Source organism: Benincasa hispida, chromosome 1, assembly GCF_027475165.1.
Source record: "Benincasa hispida cultivar pf3 chromosome 1, pf3_genome.v1.1, whole genome shotgun sequence".
NCBI lineage: Eukaryota > Viridiplantae > Streptophyta > Magnoliopsida > Cucurbitales > Cucurbitaceae > Benincasa > Benincasa hispida.
In genome coordinates this window covers 59,322,658-59,344,718 of record NC_143478.1, presented here as the reverse complement: position 1 = coordinate 59,344,718, position 22,061 = coordinate 59,322,658, and the positions used below count along the sequence as shown (strand labels likewise).

General features: G+C 37.2%; 1 protein-coding gene across 11 annotated transcripts; it reads left to right on the top strand.

Annotated features, from left to right (window-relative positions):
• The first annotated feature begins 165 nt into the window (after positions 1 to 165).
• On the top strand, positions 166 to 14,657 carry LOC120072248 (Sept9 (DUF616)). 11 transcript variants are annotated; one of them, XM_090316886.1, is made up of 12 exons: positions 178 to 983; positions 1,675 to 1,788; positions 6,171 to 6,243; positions 6,337 to 6,407; positions 6,519 to 6,589; positions 11,562 to 11,795; positions 12,060 to 12,239; positions 12,361 to 12,432; positions 12,562 to 12,761; positions 12,877 to 13,292; positions 13,603 to 13,787; positions 14,096 to 14,657. In XM_090316886.1, exons 6-12 carry the CDS (start codon positions 11,714 to 11,716, stop codon positions 14,512 to 14,514), a joined length of 1,554 nt encoding a protein of 517 aa, XP_090173012.1. In that variant the 5' UTR covers positions 178 to 983; positions 1,675 to 1,788; positions 6,171 to 6,243; positions 6,337 to 6,407; positions 6,519 to 6,589; positions 11,562 to 11,713; the 3' UTR covers positions 14,515 to 14,657. The 11 variants fall into 11 exon arrangements, with proteins under 11 accessions (XP_038880619.1, XP_038880604.1, XP_090173012.1 ...); XM_090316891.1 differs by having other exon boundaries at positions 279 to 953; XM_039024699.2 differs by lacking the exons at positions 178 to 983; positions 1,675 to 1,788 and adding exons at positions 4,520 to 5,977; positions 6,066 to 6,093.
• The last annotated feature ends 7,404 nt before the right edge of the window (positions 14,658 to 22,061 follow it).

Genomic DNA, 22,061 nt, shown 5'->3' with positions numbered 1-22,061 from the left:
ATTATTAAGGTTATATTTGTTGATTTGGATTTATGGATATTTTTTTTTTTGGGAGATTGAGAGGTTAAAAGAAAAGGGAAAATATATATATGTATATTGGGTGTTGACTAGTCAAATTAGGATTTAAACTAATCTTTTATATATATATATATATAAATAAGGTTGAAAAAAAAAAGAAAGAAATTTAGTTTTCTGTTCTTGGCTGTTGAGTTTAGGCAGCTAGCAGAATATTTGATGGAAGAATGGGAAATTCTTTTGAAAACCCTGGGAACATCATTAGTATAAGAAGAGGCAGAGAAGACAAAGAGCTGGTCCTAAAATGGGTCAGATGTCGGTTCAGGAATATGAGAGCAAAGAGAAATTCCATGCACATCCTTAAGAGTCATTGCTCAAGAAGAGCCTTCCAAACTCGATTATAAAAAAAAAAGAAAGAAATTTAGTTTTCTGTCCCTCTTCTCCACGCCTGCAGCCGTGAATCTCCCCTCCCTCCAATCCACAACTTTTTCTTCTCTCCCGTTCGCAATCGTGCGCAATCCTCCGCCGCCAGATCCGACGCCCACACGAGAAGCTCCAAATCCGCCCGTCCCGCGCCACTCTGACCACGCCAACTGCTGGTTCTCTCAGCCGTGACTCAGCGCCGCTCATTCCGCTAGAGCTTCAGATCGCGTCGTGATCCAGCTGCAGCCCACCTGATCTCTAGCCACGATCTCCTGCCGTCTCGCTCGCTTGCCGCCGCCGCCGCTGGAGTCTAGCCGCCAGATCTGAAGCCGCGCCGCCGTCCACAGGCGTCCGTAGCCGGTGCTCAGCGTGGCCATGCGTGTGGGTTTTTGTCGAGTCGTCCGTTCGCTGCAACATCCGCCGTTCGATTCGTCGTGTTCATTACCGCCGGCCGCTGGTCGCTGTCACTGAATCATCGCTTTAAATTGCCAGATTTTAGAGTTTGATGTGTTCTGGTGAGTTAGATAAGTTTTCTATTATATCAGGTAATGATTAATTTTCTATACATATTTTTAACCTTTTATCAGTTTGTTATTCTGTTATAAGCTATTTTAGATATGTGCACCGACTCTGCCTATTTGTATCAGATACGTAAACAAATCTATTGTATGTGTAATACAATATCTTATTCTCATGTTTTTGAACTAGTTTGAAGTTATAGAAAAGTGTATTGGTAGGGGGGTGTGGGGTGTGTTTCTTTTACCATATTAGTTGTTGATCACCACAAACCCCAAACCCCAAATCTCTGCAAGCTCTTTATGTTTTTTTACATAATCATTCCATTTTAAGCCGAGTATCAAATAATGCCCTCTAGTTATTGCACTAATATCAGTAGCAATAATTAGTGATATATATGTGTGTGTCATAAGCTTTCGTGTAGGCATGAGTTATTTTATGCACTATGAGATGTACATGTTTTGCTCATCAATTTATTAATTTTTCTTAATTCAATTGGAGACGATTATTTTATGCACTATGAGATGTGAATTTTTGAGTTCACTAGGAAGCCAAGTATATGTTTTTCATCTTCTGGTTTTTCTCTAGTTTGCATGCAGTTACTTGTGTGGATGGGGGACAACCATTTTAATTTTTTTTCTTTGTTGGTTAACAACTTAATCACATACATTACCTCATTCTATATATCATTTCCAATTTATTGCTTACAAACTCTTACAGGGGCTTGTCTTTAACAATCACAATGGTAAGATAGTTGCAATACAAAGGACTCCAAAAGTAAAACCAATTGTTATGGTATTTTCTACCTTACACATGCGCCATGATTTAAGAGTGGTAAGTTCTTCAATTCTCATGGGAGCTATGGTATATAGAAAAGTATAATTGGATTGTGTCTTTGTGATTAATTGTAATGTAGCCGATATTCTTTTCTTTAATATTTCATTACTTACCATCTTTTACTTATTGTCTTTTCCTCTTTTAACGAGTGTTGATTCTTTTGTTTGTTGATTCTATTAATAAATATTTGTGTAGTTGTTATTTTTCTTCTTGAAGATGTTTTGCTTAATTAATTTGCTTATAATAAATTAGGTGACTTGATAGCATTGTTGTGTTCTTGTGATCTTCCGCAAATAGAAGAGGTCAAGAGTTGTGCACATGTCATTGATTTTTAGTGATTTTCGATGAAGGGATACACTTTAATAGAAGTATACAGTTAATTAATTTACTATTTGATTGATTATAATGTTAAATTCTTGTTTTTGTATAGCTGTGGAGTTACCCCCACCCAATTTAAATTTATATGTTATATTGAATGGATTCTTGACCTTTGTACGTTTTTCAATTTTCATATGGTTTTGTTCTTTCACTTTGCCCATCCCCTTTCAGATGCTAGCCTTTGTGAATTTTGTGGTTTCTATGGGTTTCATTTTACTCCATGAGTTTCAATAGGTGTGCAAGATCTTATATGATTTCTTTCTATCATTTATTTTCTAATCTTTATTTGTTTGGTTAATGTAAGTAACACTACAACAAATTTCTTTCTATCATTTTAGTTCACGAATTTCAAGAGGTGTGCAAGATCTTATATGACACTTTTGTGATCTTTTGATTATATAATAGGTGTATTTGGTTAAAAATGACTTAAGGATACTGTTATGTTGTAACTATATTTATGATTTGTTTAGATAGATATTATGCACTTGAAATTGGTTGAAAATTACTTTACGGATTTTGCTTTTAGATATTAGTAGGTTTGTTTCTTCCATTTTTATACCATCTTTATTTTCTTCTATCATCGTAAGACACATCCAAGATGTAATTGGTAGTATAAAGTTATGTGATATGTTTTGGTTTAGGAGTCTAGTATTTAAAACTCTTGGTTATTTCATTTATTTATTTGTTAATTTATTTATTTACTCAATTTATTTTTAAATTAGCATCGAGGAACCCCGAACGGAGTTTTCAGGATTTTGTCATTTGAGCTTTATTTAATGAAATAAAAATTTTATTTCTTTTGTTTAATTTTACTCGAGAAATTTATTGTCATGCCTATGCATGCATATAGTAGTGTCCTAGAAGTATAATAGAAAGTTGGGTCGTTACAATTGGTATCAGAGCCTAAGTTTTTAGGTTCTGTAGACTAACTTACATCATAAGACCAAAATGTCCCTTATGGCCCATCAACGAATTCCTTGTCATCGCTAGGTACGTTTGATAAGTAAAAGACATGCAAGTATTTGATCAATTTAATAGCACAAATTATGTTTTACTGCTTGGTTAATGTCTTTATGGAAGTTATAATGGATTGGATATGCAACTATGATTTAATGAAAAATAGATGGATGTCAAAAGTCACCTGACACTATTTTATCTTATGAACGGACTGTTAAGAAAGAATAGATAGTTCAAAGATATTTAAAACCTAATGAAGCTAGGTCGTGTTATGATATGACAGTGAAAATAGTAAAGTATTTATCTGTCTAAGCCATAGAATAAAGTAGTCAAGTTGAGAATTCACCAAGGAACAATGTTACGTTTTGTAATGGAGAATGAGATTAGTGAAACTACAAGAAACTCTATGAAAACAAGTCACGTACATAGGTATGAGATTAAAATTTCTTTATAGATAAGGAAAAGAAGAAGAGACTAGTTTTATTAGGGTTATTGGATATTAAAGTCAAATGTTTCCGAGAGGAATTGAGAAAGGATTAATAGGTCATAGTCGCTTTTGTATTATTGAAGATTGGTGGATTGGGTAAGGTATCATGTTTTGTTTCTTTATGTATCGTGCCTAAAAAGGGGAAAAAAATTAGTACGTGTAGGTGATAATATGAAGACCTCCATATAGGACCTTGATAAAATGAGTTTGGCAAGGAAGCCAAGATGGTTGAAAATAGCTTTGGCTTAAAAAATAGGGGAAAAAAGTTGGATTGAGTTATCGTTCTTTAGGTACTTGGATTTTTTTTATCTTCTTGTTGTGATGGAAGAACTAAACTATAACAAGAGGAATGGTAAAGCATTTAGATTTTTTTTTTTTTTTTTTTTTGGGAAAAAAAAGCTAAATTGTGGAGAGTACCCTGCCATAGTTTAAAGTTTTGAATTAAATTGTAGATTTTGGAGGGGTTATTAATGGTCACATGTCTTGGTATAGAGATTATTTTTCACTTAAAAAGTGAAAAGTACACCTTGAATTTATCGGCCTTAACAAGGATAAGTGTGAGGAAAATAAAAGCATCTAAGAAAGGTTTTAATATTTTGGGAAGATAAAAGAAATTAATATGTTCAAGATTCCCAAGTATTTGAGTGTGGTTTGGATGTTAAGATGTGGTATAATTGGTTACAAGGTGTAGGCTTTGGTGTAAAGGAAGAGTCCCTAATTACCATTTGGAACTTTGGACCTTACTATGTGTGGTTGAAGGAAATTGCGTAAAGTGTTGGTTGTAAAGCTCAATTCCAACATCAAAGTCTTTTCCAAAATAAAAGGTTAAAGAGATATAATCTAAGGTGGAGTTGTTAGTAGCAAGGATTGTTTTGAAACTATTGACATGGGATATCGAGACTTTATTAGTCAACAGGTACATAATTGAAAGTGTTAGCAAGGAGTAGGAGATTTTGATTTTGGGAACAATTTATATAGAAACTAATGAAGCCGTTAATTTGATTGAAAGGGGAAACTGATCTAGTTTGAAGAAGATAGAAAGTTATATATGTATTAAAGTAAGAAAGTTAGATTTTCTAAGATCATCACTAGTACAAGAGGTGGACTTGAGAGTAGAGCTTGAGTTGATAGCAAGAAATTGTTGTAGATGGGATGAAGTAGCTCAAGTCCCAGAAACATGAACTATTCAACAAAGTTCGTGTTATGCCCTAATGTTGTGCCTTTGAGAACATCAGTTTTGGTTGTCAAGAAGAAAGGTGGATCCATGCAACTATGCATCAACCATTAAGAGTTGAGTATGGTAGTGTCGCCAGGTTGCAGGGGACACAGGGGAATGCCCGTGCCGTTAGGTGTGAATCCGAATTCCGAATCTTGGACTTCGAGCGCCACAAGTAGTATGTCCTTCTAATATGGACGACGAGTTGATCAACTTCAGGGAGATGGATACGCTCGAGGTAGACTTATGAATCAAGAAGGTTTCCATCTTACAAACTATCTTCAAGGAATAGATATAGTTATTATGGGGTTATGGTGATGTGTTTTAGATGGACTGATACTCTATAGTATCTAATAACTTCATAAACCTTATTATGAAATAGATTTCTAGACTCATTCGTGCAGGGTCTGAATAATGAAATGCGATTGTTTTAAGACTAAAGAGTAACATGATGTTTGGGCTCGAGTAAGTTTTACATCCCTTGGCAATAGGATGCTAAGTTTCTAATGATATGAGATTTAATTGGACAAAGTTGTTTCTCAGGCATATAGCTACTAAATGGGGCATCAATTGTAGAAGCAATTTCCAGTTGTTCAGATATGCTCTGCTATTTATATTGGGTTATGATGTATATGGACAGTTGCTCTACCACATGTAAAGCATTGTTGATTTTCAACATCTCAAAGTTTCATAGTTATATATATGGAAGACATTATCACACTTCATGAGAAAGCATAAGGTATTCGACTACATTTCAGTACAACTTTTCACTCGCATATTGAGGTCAAACCGAGTGTGACTACAGTTCAGTACAACTTTTCATTTGCGTATTGATGGTCAAACCGAGTGTTGGAACCAAACATTAGAGGACATGTTATGCGCTTGTGGGATATACTTTTGCAGGCAGTTGAGACCCTATTTGCATCTTATGGAATTTGCTTATAACAACAGTTACCAAATTACTATTGGCATGACATCGTTTGAAGTTCTATATTGGAAGAGTTATAGGTCTCTTGTCTACTGGATTAGAGTTAGAGAACAAAAATTGTTGGGTCGAGGCAATCCAGAAGATCAGAGCACGTATGCAAATAGCATAGAGTAGACAGAAAAGCTACGCCGATGTTAGAAGCAAAGATTTGGAGTTTGAGGTGGGTGATAACATGTTTTTTTTTTTTTTTTTTTTTTTTTTTTTTTGTATATAGTAGCACTTATGAAAGGTGTTCTGAGGTTTGGTAGGAAAGGGAAGTTGACAGTGGTGCTGTCGGTGGGTGTTTCTTTCTCTCTCTAGCATCTTTCCTTCGATCTCAGTCTCTCTCTCTCACATCTAGCTGTTTGCAACAGACCCAACCTGTGAAGCTTCCACTGCCTCTGCATCGTGTTTTGGTTGCCACCACTCGTCGGAGTTTCAGTGTGGGTAAGGTTGAGTTTTTGGTTAAGTTCTTGGCTGGTTCTTGAATGCCCAATAATGTTGGATTTTATAATAATATTTTTTTCTTGGCATTTGAAGGTTAGTTTGGCGTTTTGGAGGCATTTGTCGTCACTGTCCAGCAGCTTCAATGGTGGTTTTGGGCCTTTTTGGTATACTTCTGGGCAAGATGTTGTAGATGTTTGGTGTGGGTTTCATTTAATCTTGATTACCCACTAAGTTTTGGCCTTGATGGTTAATTTTAAATCTGGCTGATGTGATAGGACTTGATTCAAGATCTTACTGGACTTACAAGATATAGGTTTCCTTGAACATACTTGGGCTTATTATAAAGGTAAGTTACCTATCGTGGGTTCGCCCTCGAACCCAAGTATGTGTTAAGTATTGGTTCCTATGTTGGCTTGGAATATTATGACATCCTTGTTGGTCAGTTGGAATTTTGGAAGCCAAGCCTAATATGTTATGCCATCATGATTTAAGACTTTGATTGTATGCTTATGCCTATGTGAGATTGATAATGACTGTGAGCACTTCTATCGGGCTATGCACATCACATGTTGTGAGCCTTTGGGCGCACACCTTAGGCCTATGTACGGTGTTCCCTTGGGATCACCACTTATGTTTATGACTGTGCCCTCCAGGGTCACTACCTATGAAAGCATGCCTTCGGGTTCACCCCTTATGCTTATGCCTATGCCTATGCCTACGATGCGTTTTTTGCACTCAAGTCCCAATAGGAAGACTAACAATTCACCTTGTGGGCCCAATAGTGGGATAGATCGGCAAATGACCGGAGGAATTCAAAACCTGGCCATTGGGACATCACATCAACTCATGTTTTTATTTATGTGATATGTTTTGGTTTAGGAGTCTAGTATTTAAAACTCTTGGTTATTTCATTTATTCATTTGCTAATTTATTTATTTATTCAATTTATTTTTAAATTAACATTGGGGAACCCTAAACGGAGTTTTCAGGATTTTGTTATTTGAGCTTTACTTAATGCAATTTTTTTTTATTTCTTTTGTTTAGTTTTTCTCGAGAAATTTATTGTCAAGCGTATGCATGCATATAGTAGCGTCCTAGAAGTAGAATAGAAAGTTGGGTCGTTACAGCTGATCCCCTCCCTCTCTCTTGTTTACATAATTTCTTTCTTGCCTTTCTTCCTCTCATAGACTTTCACGATAGGAAGTCTCACGTTACTCCCTTGTTGAATCACCTTGTCCTCAAGGTGAGCATTTGGAAGTTGCCTCTTCATGACTTCCACTAGTTCCCAAGTAGCCTCTGATTCTGGTTGTTTATCCCATTGAATCTGTCATTCTTGACAATTCGTTTCAGCATTCCACCTAACTCCCAATACCTGTTTCGGTTTTGCTTCCCATCGAAAATCTTCTGACAACTGTGGTGCTTCCGTTTGTACTATGCGCTCATAAGACATTGCTTTCTTTAATTGTGAGACGTGAAAAACACCATATATCGTGGCTCAGGAAGGAAGCTCCAGACCATATGCCACTGTCCCAATCTTTTCCACCACTTTGTAGGGACCATTGAACCGTGGTGATAGCTTTTCACATCTTTTTTTGCTAGAGATTTCTGTCTGTAAGGCCTGATCTTAAGGTATACAAAGTCTCCTGTTTCAAATCCCACTTCCTTTCTTTATCTATTCGCGAACTTATGCATTCGATTCTGAGCCATTACCAGCTGGTCTTTTAATTTCAAGAGAGCTTGATCCTGTTCGATTAGTTGTTGTTCCAACGTGTTGTGCACGGTTTTCCAGTCACTATACGAAATGATGGGGGGGAGGGGGGAGTGTGCCCAAAAACTATGCTGAACGGGATAGTGTTGATCGATATATGAAAGTTGGTGTTATACCATAACTCTGCCCTGGGCAACTACTTCTCCCATTTCCTTGGTTGTTGATTGCAGAAACATCTTAAGTAGGTTTTGAGACATTTGTTAATGATTTCTGTCAGACCATCAATTTGGGGGTGGAACGCGGTGCTTTCCTTAATTTGGTTCCTTGAGTTGCAAACATTCACACCATAATAAGCTCACAAAAATTTTGTCCGTGTCAGAAATGATCGATCTTGGAAACCCATGGTGCCAAATGACTTCTTTGATAAATTCCATTGCCACTTGTTTTGCTGAGAATAGATGACTTAGAGCTATGAAGTGACTATACTTAATCGATCCATGACCACAACAATCACATCCTTCCCTGTCGATTTAGGTAGACCCTCAATAAAATCCATTGATAAATCTTCCCATACTCGATCCAGAATTGGTAGGGGTTGTAGCAAACCAGCGGGTATCATTGCTTTGTACTTGTTCTTTTGGCCGATTACGTACTTCTCCACGTAACCTTTTACATCTTGCTTCATGCCTTGCCAATATAGTTCTCCTATTATTCGCTTATATGCTCGTAGGAATCTAGAGTGTCCCTCCCATCACATATTCATGAAAAATATGTAATAGAGTGGGTATCAGAGTAAAGGATTTTGAATTTACGAGCCGATTTTTATATAACAACTTCCCCTGCATCCATGAGTATTTGGGGTGGCTATCCGTATCTGGTTTCAAGTCTTGAATAATCTTCTACAGGGTTTGATCTTGTTATACTTCTGAATGAGGTCCACGTCTAAGATGCTATGAGTTGACAACATATTCAAGCTTGTAACTTCTTCCGTGCTCTGTTCTTTAGGTTCGGGCATTCTAGATAAGGCATCTGCCGCTTTCTTGTTCAAGCCTGGTTGATATAAAATTTTGAAGTCTTACCCCATTAGTTTGGTCAACCACCGCTGAAAATTCGATTAAACCTCCCTCTGTTGTAGTAAATATTTCAATGCTTGCTGATCGGAAACGCCTCCCCAATAGATAATGTCTCCACTTTTGCATTGCTAACACCACTGCCATCAGTTCCCTCTCATACACTGATTAGCTTGTGTCTTAAAGATAAGGGTTGATTGAAATACACAATGAGACGGTTGTTCTGTGTTAACACTGCCCTCAATCCTGTGCCTGATGCATCAGTTTCAATTACAAATGGTTGGTTAAAATAAGGTAAGGCAAGGACGGGTAGAGTGGTCATTATCTTCTTGAGTGTTTCAAATGCTTGATCGGCTTCCAAATTCCATTGAAAAGCGTTTTTGTGCAGTAATTGGTGAAGGGGTTGTGTAATCTTGCCATAATTTTCCACGAACCTTCGATAATATCCGGTGAGCCCTAGAAAACCCTGAAGGTTCCTTGGGTTTTTAGGCTTGCCCCAATTGACCATCGCCTGAATTTTCTCTTGCTTTGCCTCGATTCCTTCGGAAATCCAATGATCCAAATATTGGATCTTGGCTTGGCCGAAGACACACTTGTTGTTTGCGAACAACTTGGTTGTCTCCGAGCACATTAAAAACCAAATTGGTGAAGGGGTTGTGTAATCCTGCCATAATTTTCCACAAATCTTCGATAATATCTGGTGAGCCCTAGAAAACCCCGAAGTTTCCTTGGGTTTTTAGGCTTACCCCAATTGACCACCGCTTGAATATTCTCTTGCTTTGCCTCGACTCCTTGTTTGGAAATCCAATGATCCAAATATTGGATCTTGGTTTGGCCGAAGACACACTTGTTGTTTGCGAACAACTTGTTGTCTCTGAGCACATTAAAAACCATTCTCAAATGTTTAATGTGAGTATCCCGATCTGAACCATAAACCAGGATGTCATAGAAGAATACCAGGATGCATCTCCTAAGGAAAGGTTTGGATACTTGATTCATCAGCGCTTGGAATGTGGTTGAGGCGTTCGTTAATCCAAGGCATGACCAGGAATTCATAGTGTCCCTCGTGTGTACGAAAAGCAGTTTTGGGCACATCTTCCTCCATTCTAATTCGATGATAACCCGACCTCAAATCCAGCTTAGAGTACACTGTCTAACCATATAACTCATCTATCAACTTTTCAATAATCGGTATCGGGAACTTGTCTGGTATGGTGGCATTATTCATACGTCTATAATCCACGCAGAATCACCATCCTCCATCCTTCTTTCTAACCAATAGGACTGGACTAGAGAACAGGCTGTTACTTGGTCGGATTATCCCGGACGTCAACATATCGTTCACCAAACGTTCAATCTCTTCCTTCTAAATAACCAAGCCAAAATAGAGTATACCCTTCTCCCCCAAGGTGACTATTATATATAAACAAATATCCCAAAGTCTCAAGGATATTACAAAGCCAACAGAGGTCACAAGTTCAGAGAAATAAAAGAAGAATAACTGAGGAAGAAAAATAGCAAAGAAAGATACTCCAGCTGTTTGAGAGAGTAGTATCTCCTATATGAGCTATTGCTCTCAAAAATCATCCTACCCTTCCTTCATTCCCAAAACCCTACTAATGCCCTTCAGCGGGTCCCCGTTCCACCATTTCCTTCAAAACGCGCCTCTCCCAACGGTCAGGTGATCAAATGGTCTCACTACTGGTCCCCTCCCCCTCTCTTGTTTGCATAATTCCTTTCTTGCCCTTCTTCCTCTCATAGACTTTCATGATAGGTCTCACACAAAGTTGTTATGTTATGGGTAATTTTTAATCGTACTTGCTTTATTTTTCTGGACTTTCTGGCTTAGTCCAGTTAAGGGCTACATTTCGTTGTATTTGCTTTATATTGCTGGTTTTGTTTCATTGTACTTTGAGTATTAAACTCTTTTTATTTCATCAAAGAGACTTATTGTTTTTTTTTAAGCTGATTGAAAATATACCCATATTCCATAAGAGTAAGGGCAAGTCATGAACGGTCTTGTGTCAGTCTATGTGGCAGAAGCAGCAGCAACATTTATTATTTTTCCCATGTGTCCATTTGAGCATACATAACGAGTGTTTGATGCATGTTTGCGAATGTTGGACCTACTTTGACTTTGTACAACTAATGTCCAACACATCTTTTGCACTAATAAGTGTCCAAGTACCTGATGCATGTTAGACGCTTACATGCTAGCCAGATTAAAGTGTTTGTGCTTCTTAGTAGTACTATTTTAGGTTTGTCATGGAGCAAATTAAAACAACCTTTTTGTAACTACAATTTATCCACGCTCATATCCCAATGGCCTAGCCTTTTTTAATTCTCTCTGGTGTACCTTTTCAATTCATTTCACTATGTCAATCTAGTGAGTAATGTTTTCTTCAAATTCCTACTTCTTTTCTGTGCTTCAGATTTGAGATGGTGGCACTTGCTACTCGACATTCAGCACTGTCACTTTTTGTTAATTCCATGTGTTCCCCAAATCTGAGTTTTATTTCATTGTATGCTTTGATTTTCAGAATGAGATGATAGCACAGAAGACATGATAGATATTGGACCAGAAGATTAGTTGAACGGAGAGATCTTCATTTTGAGGACGCTATATAAATGTTGATTTTTCTTCTTGCTGCTTGTCTTGTTATTCCACAAATGGGAAGTTGAGATAGTACTTATGGATAGGGATTTACAGAGATCATTTTCTTCACGAGTAAATCGTAGGGGAGAGCGAAATATTCAAAATCAGCCTGCTAAAGGTACTTGGAAACGTTTAGACCTTTTCTGGTCTACTTTATGCAATTTGACCTGCCAGCTACGTTATGGATTGGGGTTGGGGTTGGGGTTTTGTTGAAGATTAAGATTTTTGTCTCTTGGTTTTTTTTTTTTTTTTTATTTATTTTTCTTTCTTTCTGTTCGTTTCAGAGATTTTGAATGTCTTGTATGGGATATTTTCTGTTGCATGATAGATAAAATTGATATTATTCAAGAAAAATGAAGATATTTGGTTGTTATGGTTGCAGATGTTGAAGGAGGTTTCGTTTCATCTGAAAAGTTGCCTTCCGATTACCCAATGAAGATTGTTTGGAAGAAGGGGTTCATTCGATTATTTCTTGTGGGTGGAATTTTATGGATGTTGCTGATTCTCATTGCCTCCCTCTTTCATGTTTGGTCTTGCCGCTCTTCTATCACTTTTTTCTCCGGTATTTGTAGAGAAAACATTATCCTGTATTTATGTCTTTAGTGTTTTTGAGTCTTGTTTCAAGATCATTTAATTTGTGACTCGATGTTGAATGTGATTTCTTTTGTTTTCTTGATATACAGCTATTTGTAATAAAGAAAGTAAGGTTTTCACGATCTTAAACTCAATGGGATTAATGGCAAAGGCACAACACCGTAAGATTATTCTTTCGACCTTTCTTTTATAGTTTTGAACTTGGTTTGTAGTTGTCATAACTAAAGATGAAGTGGAGAAAACTTTAGTGTAGTGTTTAGATACTGATATTTATCTTGTTATTTACTTAGGTTGTTCAATTCCGTTGATGGATGAAGCCGATAGAGTAGTCATTCCGAAAGGAAGAACTCCAGATAAAATTGTCAAAAGACTTGTCTACATCACTGAAGCGGAGTACTCATTAAATGGATCTCAAACATCCCCACTGTTTGGAGGACATCAGAACTGGACTCAAAGAGAGGAAAGCTTTAAACTAAAACCAACCATGAAGGTGGGACAAAATGTCTTTTTTGTCCATATCCTCACCCAGTTAGCTTGAATGTTTTTCCTGGGTTTTTCAGAGTTGATTGTAAGCTAGTTTGTCACTATTTTTGTTTTCGAATCAGGTGCATTGTGGTTTTATGCGAAATGGTGGGGCTGAAATGATTCCTGCTGATATCAAGTATGTCAAGAAGTGCAGGTTTGTGGTTGCCTCAGGAATTTTCGATGGATATGATGTTCCTCGTCAGCCTTCGAATATAAGCGTCCGCTCTAAGGATCTATTCTGTTTTCTTATGGTGGTGGATGAGATATCAATGCAATTTATAAGAGAAAATGTTACTATTGAGGAGGATAATGATGGAGGAAAATGGGTTGGTATCTGGCGCCTTGTTTTACTGAAGTATCCACCCTATGATGAGCCAAGAAGAAATGGAAAGGTTCCAAAGATATTAACTCATCGGTTATTCCCTCAAGCACAATATAGTATCTGGATTGATGGTAAAATGGAGTTGATAGTAGACCCTTTGCTCATTTTAGAAAGGTATTACTTTTTATGAACTTGTTAGCCTTATGATTCCACATATATGTAATTTTTAATTATAGTTAAAAAATATCTTCCCATTTCTTTGCAAAATATACCTACGAAGGTATCATTTGACTTAACTAGGTGAAGCCAGTTTTTTCTAGTTACTGTCAGTGAGGGGAGGGGAGTCTATATTCCAACTGGGACTGTGAGATGTTGTGCTAATTTTCACGGATTCTGTTGATGATCAGGGTGATCGAACTTCTGCAAATACCTTCTAAAATCTTCTCAATGTTCTTGGTAATTACTTTTTCTTGCTAACCTGCAGATACTTGTGGCGTGGGAAGCATACCTTTGCCATTGCTCAACATAAGCATCACCGTAGTATCTATGAAGAGGCCGATTCTAATAAGCGAAGGAAACGATATGCCCGTCCTCTTATTGATCTTCACATGAAAATTTACCGATATGAAGGAATGGAGCCATGGAGTCCAGAGAAGAAAACTGTCAGTGGTAAGCCAAGGTTATCTTTATCAGATTTTATTATTGTCGATGCATGCCTTCTTATATAATATGTGAAATTGTGCATCTGAAAAACTTCAGTTCCTCAATAATCACCATTCTTGACATATATTAAATGAGAGAACTCTGTGACAAGATTTGGAAGAGTTCTAATTGTTGTCACACGGTTCCATTTTAATAATTCCTAAAATGAACTACTTAACTCTAGAATTGTGGGTGTTTCCACCGGATCATGCTTTTTAACTCGACGTTTATGTGCATAAAATGTTGTATTGATCAAACTTCATGAAAAAATGCAGATGTTCCAGAGGGAGCCATCATTATAAGGGAGCATACAGCAATGAGTAATTTGTTTAGCTGCTTGTGGTTCAATGAAGTCCACATGTTCACACCAAGAGACCAATTGAGTTTTGGCTATGTGGTATACAGGCTAGGGGATTCTTTCAAGTTTTTCATGTTTCCAAATTGCGAGTATTACTCACTTTTTATTTTGCACCCACATACAAGAGAGCATTCTTCTCTCATAGAGTGGGTTAAAGATTGGGATCAACTCAAGGGGAATATGAGCGATATGAAAGAGTATAAACAATGGAAGAAGCGTAATTCGTCGACTAGTTTGATAGAGACTAAGGGAGGATTAGGTCTGTGGACTCCTTACCCTGGAAACCTTGATTCAGTTGTCCTTCCAACTGTAGTAAGATCATCAAAAGCAGGCTGAACATTGCTTTTAAATTGTGCAATCCTTCCTGGAAAAGCATCTTCCACTTCTCTGTATTATTTACCTGACTATTCTCAAGGAAAGGATGAAGAAATTTTGTCATGATAGTTCCTTCCCATATATTTATAGACTTGCTACCTCTATTTGTGGCTGAGTGAACTTTTTCAGTTTAACTTTGAAGGTCTATTCTAATCTAATCTCTCATGATTCACAACCTTTGAGGTCAACTACTGAAGAAGGTTGATATTCTGCACCCATTTTGTGGAATATCAAAAGATTTTGAGGAATCATGTAGTGTCAGGTCAATGGAATTAGAAATAATTGCCATCTATGATTGTGGCATATTTTCATCAATTTGGTTGCATCAATTTGAATGGTAAGAAAAAGATAAAGCCTAGAATTAATGTGTAGGCTACTTGTATACATTAACAATTTAATACAACTCATGATATACACCAGTTACATCTCGATTGACTTAGACTATCATTAATAGGCAAATAAAATTAATTGGTATATCCATAATTTATATATCATTGATTTACCTACCATTGATATATGATGATCATTGTAAAAAATGCAATAGTGACACTTAGTTCATTCATATAATTGATGTACATGTATTGTTGATAATTTGATATTAGGGATTGTGATGGGGTATTGAGATGAGATATGATTGGAGTTCATGTCTGTATTTTGGGTATTTCAAATGTTGAGTTAAGTTCATGTCTGGAGTACTTGATGTAGTTTTTTCTGACAAAATCTGTTTTTATAATGATTATTTTTGTTTGGATATTTTTTAATTCAATAATTCTATATATTTTTTTAATAAACTATGGATTACACTAATTTTTTTTTTTTTTTTTAAATACACATATTGCATAGGGTTTTGAAAAATGGGGTTTAGAGTTTACTTTTGTGCATCATGCATTTCAGTCTTTTTATTTTAAGCCATCATTTTACAATTTTGTGCATGTAATATTTCTAGTTAAGTTGGAAAAAATTATATTGGATTCATTAGGGCAACAAATTTAGATTTACATTGCAAGTGAAATATTCTCAAAATGTAATTGTATTATAATGGTTCTATTAATGTCATATTACATGGTTGATGCAAAAATATGTGGCAAGTTTTTAGGAAAATTTTATTGTGCTTAAAAATGGAGTTATTGTGCTTAAATAATTCAATTGTAAATTAGTATGACAATTGATTTTTTTTTTTTATTTAAATCAATTGGTGAAATTATATTTGGAATTGAACAATTGGAATAGAATTATTTTTTTAATTGGGAGATGGTTGAGATTTGATTTTTGAAATTTAATTTGGAGTTTTTTTTTTTGGAAATTAGAAAAGGAAAGGAAAGGAAAAGGGGTGTTCACACACACACGCACACGCACACGCACACACGCACACGCACACACATGTATAACCATCACTTCCTCATATCTAGAGTGGTATGCTATAAAGTCTTCGTTGCTTATTGTTTTCTAGTCTACTATAATCTTTCTCTTCTCTATTCATATACTCAAACGTTTGCGAAAATCTTTTCTCTAAACCCGTTTTCTAAAACCGTTTTATCTAAAATGGGGGTAGAGGTTGCAAGAGGTACCCGGTGTGCCATTAGCGTACGGTATTCGAATTGGTTGACTTGTTCGTGAGTGGAAACAAGTGTTGCACAATCGTTTAGTAAAGCTTTCGAAAGTGCAATTGTGACAGTTGACACACACATATATGTACATATACACACACACATATAAATACATATATCTATATATGTACATATACGTATATATATGTATATAAATATATATATCCATATATGTACAAAGAAATAGAGTCACCGATCCAATACTTATACCACAAACGCAGTAAAGCAGTAAGAATGGGGCCGAATCCACAGAGAGACTAATGGCTAGCCAAGTTAATTTAAAAATTCTATGTAGTGGGGGGTTGGTTGGTTTTGTGAAACAAATGACAAGAAAAATAGAGAAACAAGAATGAGGGCAGAAAAAAGGGTTGAATTAAATCGATGGAAAAACCATGGGATTAGTATGTATGTTTTATATTTCTATCATCAGACACTAGTTAATCGTACTACTTCTATGAACCCCTCAACCTATTAAAGAATCTAATAGCCCAATTAGCCAAATTTGATAATAAACCAAATGAGCCCTAATTCACTTTACAACTTTTCCTTCTTAGCGACATACAAGTTAAAATTGAATTGCATTACGAAGGGTTCAATTGTTGAGACATACTACAAACAGGAAAAGCCATATCTCATAGCATGATTTATTGGAAAAGATTATATTAGGGCATACACGAGTTTGGTCAGAAAAAGTCTAGGCCCTACACATGCGATCCTAATATACGTAACTAAATCAATCAACATTGCATAGGCTATGACGATTTTACAAACAAGAATTTTGATAAACTAATTTGTCAGATCCATTCATAAAAATTCGATTGAGACTCAATCAAATCCACCCAAAGAGTTCACAACAATTAAGCACAATTAACTAGATATCCTTCAAGAATTAAGACATACAATTAATCCCAAGAATATTTACCTAGCCTCACATAGGCATATCGACAATACAATCAAAGATATAGAAACGAGGCTGACTATGATGAAAATTTCACAAAAAATCGACTCAATTGGCTCTCAAAACCGTACTTAGATCAGAATTTTCTTCACACCTTTGATGGAACCAAGATCACCAATTTATAGGTTTGTCGCAACATCATAACACTAGGAAGAGCATTGCAATGCTGCGGCAACATTACTCAAAGTGTTGAGGAAGGGTCATGACGATGGCCTAAGTCTAGGTGATTCATCTGAGTATAACTTTTATACTGGATTTTTAACCTACGATGTCTAGGTGATAAACAAATTTTATTGCCTCACACTGCTCACGCATGCTCATAAAATCGGTTTAACCTAACTTAGACGTCGGCTCGATCTCCAGGTAGTAGGTGTTCCATGAACCGTCAACTTAAAAACCTTCAACCTTAGTCATCTTATCTGAATTTTTGCCAAGATCTTGCCGGATAAGTTTTCTTGTAACTTCGGTTTTACAAGATATCGACCTATTTTTTATGAAAATTGGGATTGCTCGATGGTTAACCCTAAGTGAGCATGCATCTTATCTTTATTATAGATTTTAGAAGTCTAGGTTATTTTATAATAATTATAAAATAAATTATAACAATTATAACCTTAGAGCATTCATCTATAACATTCTTCCTTCAAACAAAGATGCTTTAATATAACACTTATATTAAAACTAAGCATGCATAGTATATATTTTATAACACTTATAACATTAACAAATGCATGTCACATACTTTTCCTATGATGGGGTTTTAAAACTATATGGTATACTATATGCACACATAATCAAACAACATTATACATCACATGCATAATAGGTAAACAACACTAAAGTGGACCGATTTTGGCATTAAAAACAAACAAATAACTAATTTATTGCAAAAATCAGCAATCAGCTTCCTAGAACCGGCTTCAAACACTTTAAACTATCTGGAACCGATCAGAAACCACTTGAATCGGCCCAAAAACACCAAAAACCAAGTTGAACCGGTCAAACCGGCTCAATCAGGTCAAATAGACCGGTCCAGACTGTCTGGACCGGCTGGTCAATGCGCGTTGGTGCAGTCAAAGAAAGCGCGGGTGGGTCAGGTCGAACGAAAATCGTGGGCGCACGCAGGCGGGTGGCGAATCGGGTCGATGCATGGATGCACGGGTTGCGAGTGACGGGAGGCGCGCGGGCAAACTGGGTTGGATACTTTGTCGACAGCTGGCGCGCATAGGGCTTGTGAACCCTGAATCCTAATTTCTCTACTTGAGTATGTTTCCTACTAAGACTAGTGTGATGAGTAGGTTGATGTGGAAACTAGTGTGTAATGGTAGAGGAAAAAGTGGAGATTTGAAGAAAAGAGGAAATTTGGAAGTTTAACTCTTGGGGAAAATTTGGAAAATTTGGCTAAGTATAGAATTTTACATTGGATGCATTGGATGATGGATGAGTTGGTGAAGGAAGGAAAATAGGAGTGAGGCATTGGGATGGCACGAGGGCTAGAAGGTGGTATGCGTCAAGCAACCTCAGCCAAATGCTTAGCCATGTGTCGAGCAGCCTCGGCCAGCACCCATGCCATGCGTCGAGCAGCCTTGGCCAAATGCCCTGCCCATGCATCGAGCAGCCTCAGCCGGACACCTTGCCAATGCATCAAGCGGGCACGCCCATGCATTGAGCGCCCTGCTGAGTAGCTATGCCGTTTGTAGAGGTCCCTGCCATGCAGCCAAGTGCTCAACCCATGCCATGCGCCCATGCAGTCGAGCGAGCAAGCGATGGCCAGCACACGCTGCACGCCCATGCGTCGAAGTAGCACGCCCATGCATCGAGCGGCCAGCACGCCCATGCGTCGAGTGGCCAGCTCATGCAGCGCGCCTATGCATTGGTGGCTAGCACCATGCGCCCATGCCAAGCAAGTCGTGCGAGTGAGCCATGCGTCGGGGATGGACGGTCACCCTATGCGTTGGTGATGGTTAGCTCCTTGCGATAGCTAAGTTGAATTATAATGATAGTGAATTGGCTTGCTATGCGTTGAGTAGAGGCTATGCATTGTTTATGGACTAGGCGTTGAGCATCCAAGAGTTGGACGCATACAAGGGTGAGGTCACATAGAAAACATCATCAAAACCATATGTCTTCTTGGGAGGAAAGCCTTAAGCCTTAAGAATTTGAGGTGGTGGCATCAGATTGGAGGCTCATGTGTTGGCAACATGGGAGTAAGACACTTAGCTTGCGATGATCACATCATTGCGTTGATGAGGTGAGAAGAAGACACTTGGCCATGCAGCCAAGTAGGTGATGTCAACTCCGGAGAAGGTTTGGACGCCTATAAATAGAGCCATGAGACTTCATTTTTAGATCACAATTCAGAAATACCGTAAAAAGAGTGGGAGAGTGAAGCAAACCTTGTGTTGGAGCCAAATCCATGCGTTAGTCATAGAGGACACATTGGACAATGAGGTCTGAAGAGGACACATCAACTTGGGACGAGGAGTTCTCCCAATTTACTCGTGCGTTTGGAGTGATTTTAAAGCCACCTGAAATCTCTGAAAGTCTAGTTTTCAGGGTAGGGCTGCCAAAAGAAAAGCTCGAAGAGATCGGGATGGAAACTGAGAAGAAAATAGAAGGGTCAGGTTGTTGGATCAGTTTGGGCCAGTCTTGAAGATTCCGTGATTCCGGCCAAACCACGAGGAGTTCTAGCTCAAATTTTAGGGTAAGCTTCCTGAGACATTTTAGAATATGTTTGTAGAAGGAAGAATCTCAAAATAAGATTTAGAACTATGAGTAATTTAAGCTGTAATTTGAATATGAATTCTAAGGATGAAAAGGGAGCCCGAGGTAGAAAAAAGAGCTACTAGAGTGAAAAGCTCCTAAGCAATCAAGGTGAGTGGCTAAAACGTTTTGACTAAAACATTTGCTTAAAATGTTTGATTACAACGTGTTATAAAAAGCATGTTTTAAAGAAGATTATTCTCATGCTAGCTAGTTTTACAAAGTGAATTCCAAGCAAATCATGAGTTATGTTTTAAATGTATGCATGTGTGAGAAATTGTTGAAAAACGATTTATATGTGTTAAATATACTCAGCATGCATTAGTACCTTTAAAGCCATGTTTTTTATATGAGTTATACTTTACATGCTTTAAAGAGAAAGTCATTTATGACTAGTTTTACTTTAAAGAGAAAGTCATTTATGACTAGTTTTACTTAATGTAAATCATATATACATTAATACTCCACTTGATGTATCTCATACATCACACGGATTATATCATACATAATTGAATTTCCTCTTGTCAATTTGAACATTTCAAATCAACCCCAAGAATTGATTCTCAATTTGAATCCATTGAGTTACCAAGGGAACCTTATGGACCTATAGCTTGAAGCTCTAACAGTATGTGAATAACTGACTAAACTCTTTAGCCAATGGATCCACCATCTATTGATATATGCGACCGATTTTTACAATTAATCTGAGGTCGAACATAGGGATTATTGTCGTCAATGTGTTACATTCGTGATATATGCGACCAATTTTTACAATTAATAAAGATTGTGTGTTTGTATAGGAAGTAAATTACGGTAAAGTAAAATTGTGCAAATAAACTAAAGTTGCATTAATAAAATAAACTGCGATGAAAATAAACCTAAGCTAATGTGATACAAGATACAAGATACATGATATACATGATGCTGAATTCGAGGATGACTGTGAAGTTTATACAAAGGATCGTGGTTTGCGAGAACAAGTCTTTATGGATGAATCAGAAGGGGAAAGGATAACGTCGCAAGTTTGTTAATTGCGTTGAAGATGTAACTAAGGTTCCGCTTTCCCTTGGCGTACACCTCTCGGTGATCGGCCGCGTTCCCATATCTCTATGGTGAAACAGGGATGAACGTGGTGAATGCAAGGTTGCTTCCATCTCTAGAAGTACTTCTTGCTTGAGTTAACACATTCTTCCAACCCTCTCTCGATAGGCGGAATGGCATCTTCACTTCTGCTCTCACAGGTGAAGATGTCGTCTAGCATGCCTTGACTAAACTTAATTATTTATTTAACCCAATTAATTTACTTGCTTAATTCTTGCTAATTACACACGGGATTAAGGAAACGTCATGGAGAAAATGGATTATGGGTGAACGGAAATAGATAGAGAAATGATAGGAAATGATCATAACATTCAATACTAAGATTAAGCGTCTGATACATGGTGTGAATGATAGACTAAGAAGATGAGTACAAGTGATGATAAAGAGATAGAAACAAATACATAAGAGTGTCAACGCCTTGACACAGATCTGAACAGAGGTTTTGCTTACCGGCGTGTGGAATGGATGAACAGAAGAGCTTCCCTCTCAGGCTTGTTTGTCTGGTAGAGGTGACCTTCGTATAGAGCTTTGATGGTAGGGATCGGAAGGATTCTTTTCCTGGAGAATCACCTCACGGCCTTATCTCTTAATTCTTCTCGGATCTACTCTGATTAGTCGCTCAACCAGTCTCTCTCTCAGATCAGTATATACACGTTTTTCTGTATTCAAGCATCCTATATATCCTTTCAGTGGAATTTCCAGAGCTATTTATAGGCTCAACTTTGATTCCCTACTTTATGGTCCTCACTTTACTGTTAAGGCAGTTCCTGAAATGGTGGAGTGAATATTTGTGAAACCTGGATCTCCATTTTCCTACTTAATTAAGTGATTAAGGGGTTAATTAGGAGAAAGTTAAATCCTATGTTATGTAAATAATCTAATAATTTTACAATTGTCATAATAATTGTAATAATTGTCACCTTCTGTGGATCAACAATTAGTAAGAGTGAATGTAAACTATAATGGTTAAGAAGGTGGTCTGGGGGCGGGGTGTGACAGAGTGGTATCAGAGCATAGGTATACGTAAAATCTGGGAGGAGGTTGAGTATAAAGTTTAAGTCGAGAACATAAGTCCTGGG

Bases quoted from the DNA above. Each gene is read 5' to 3' on its own strand.
- LOC120072248 (XM_039024691.2), top strand. From the start codon at position 11,714: ATGGATAGGGATTTACAGAGATCATTTTCTTCACGAGTAAATCGTAGG. The intron at 12,762-12,876 runs GTGGGACAAAAT...TTTTCGAATCAG, and splicing joins AACTAAAACCAACCATGAAG to GTGCATTGTGGTTTTATGCG. The intron at 13,788-14,095 runs GTAAGCCAAGGT...GAAAAAATGCAG, and splicing joins AGAGAAGAAAACTGTCAGTG to ATGTTCCAGAGGGAGCCATC.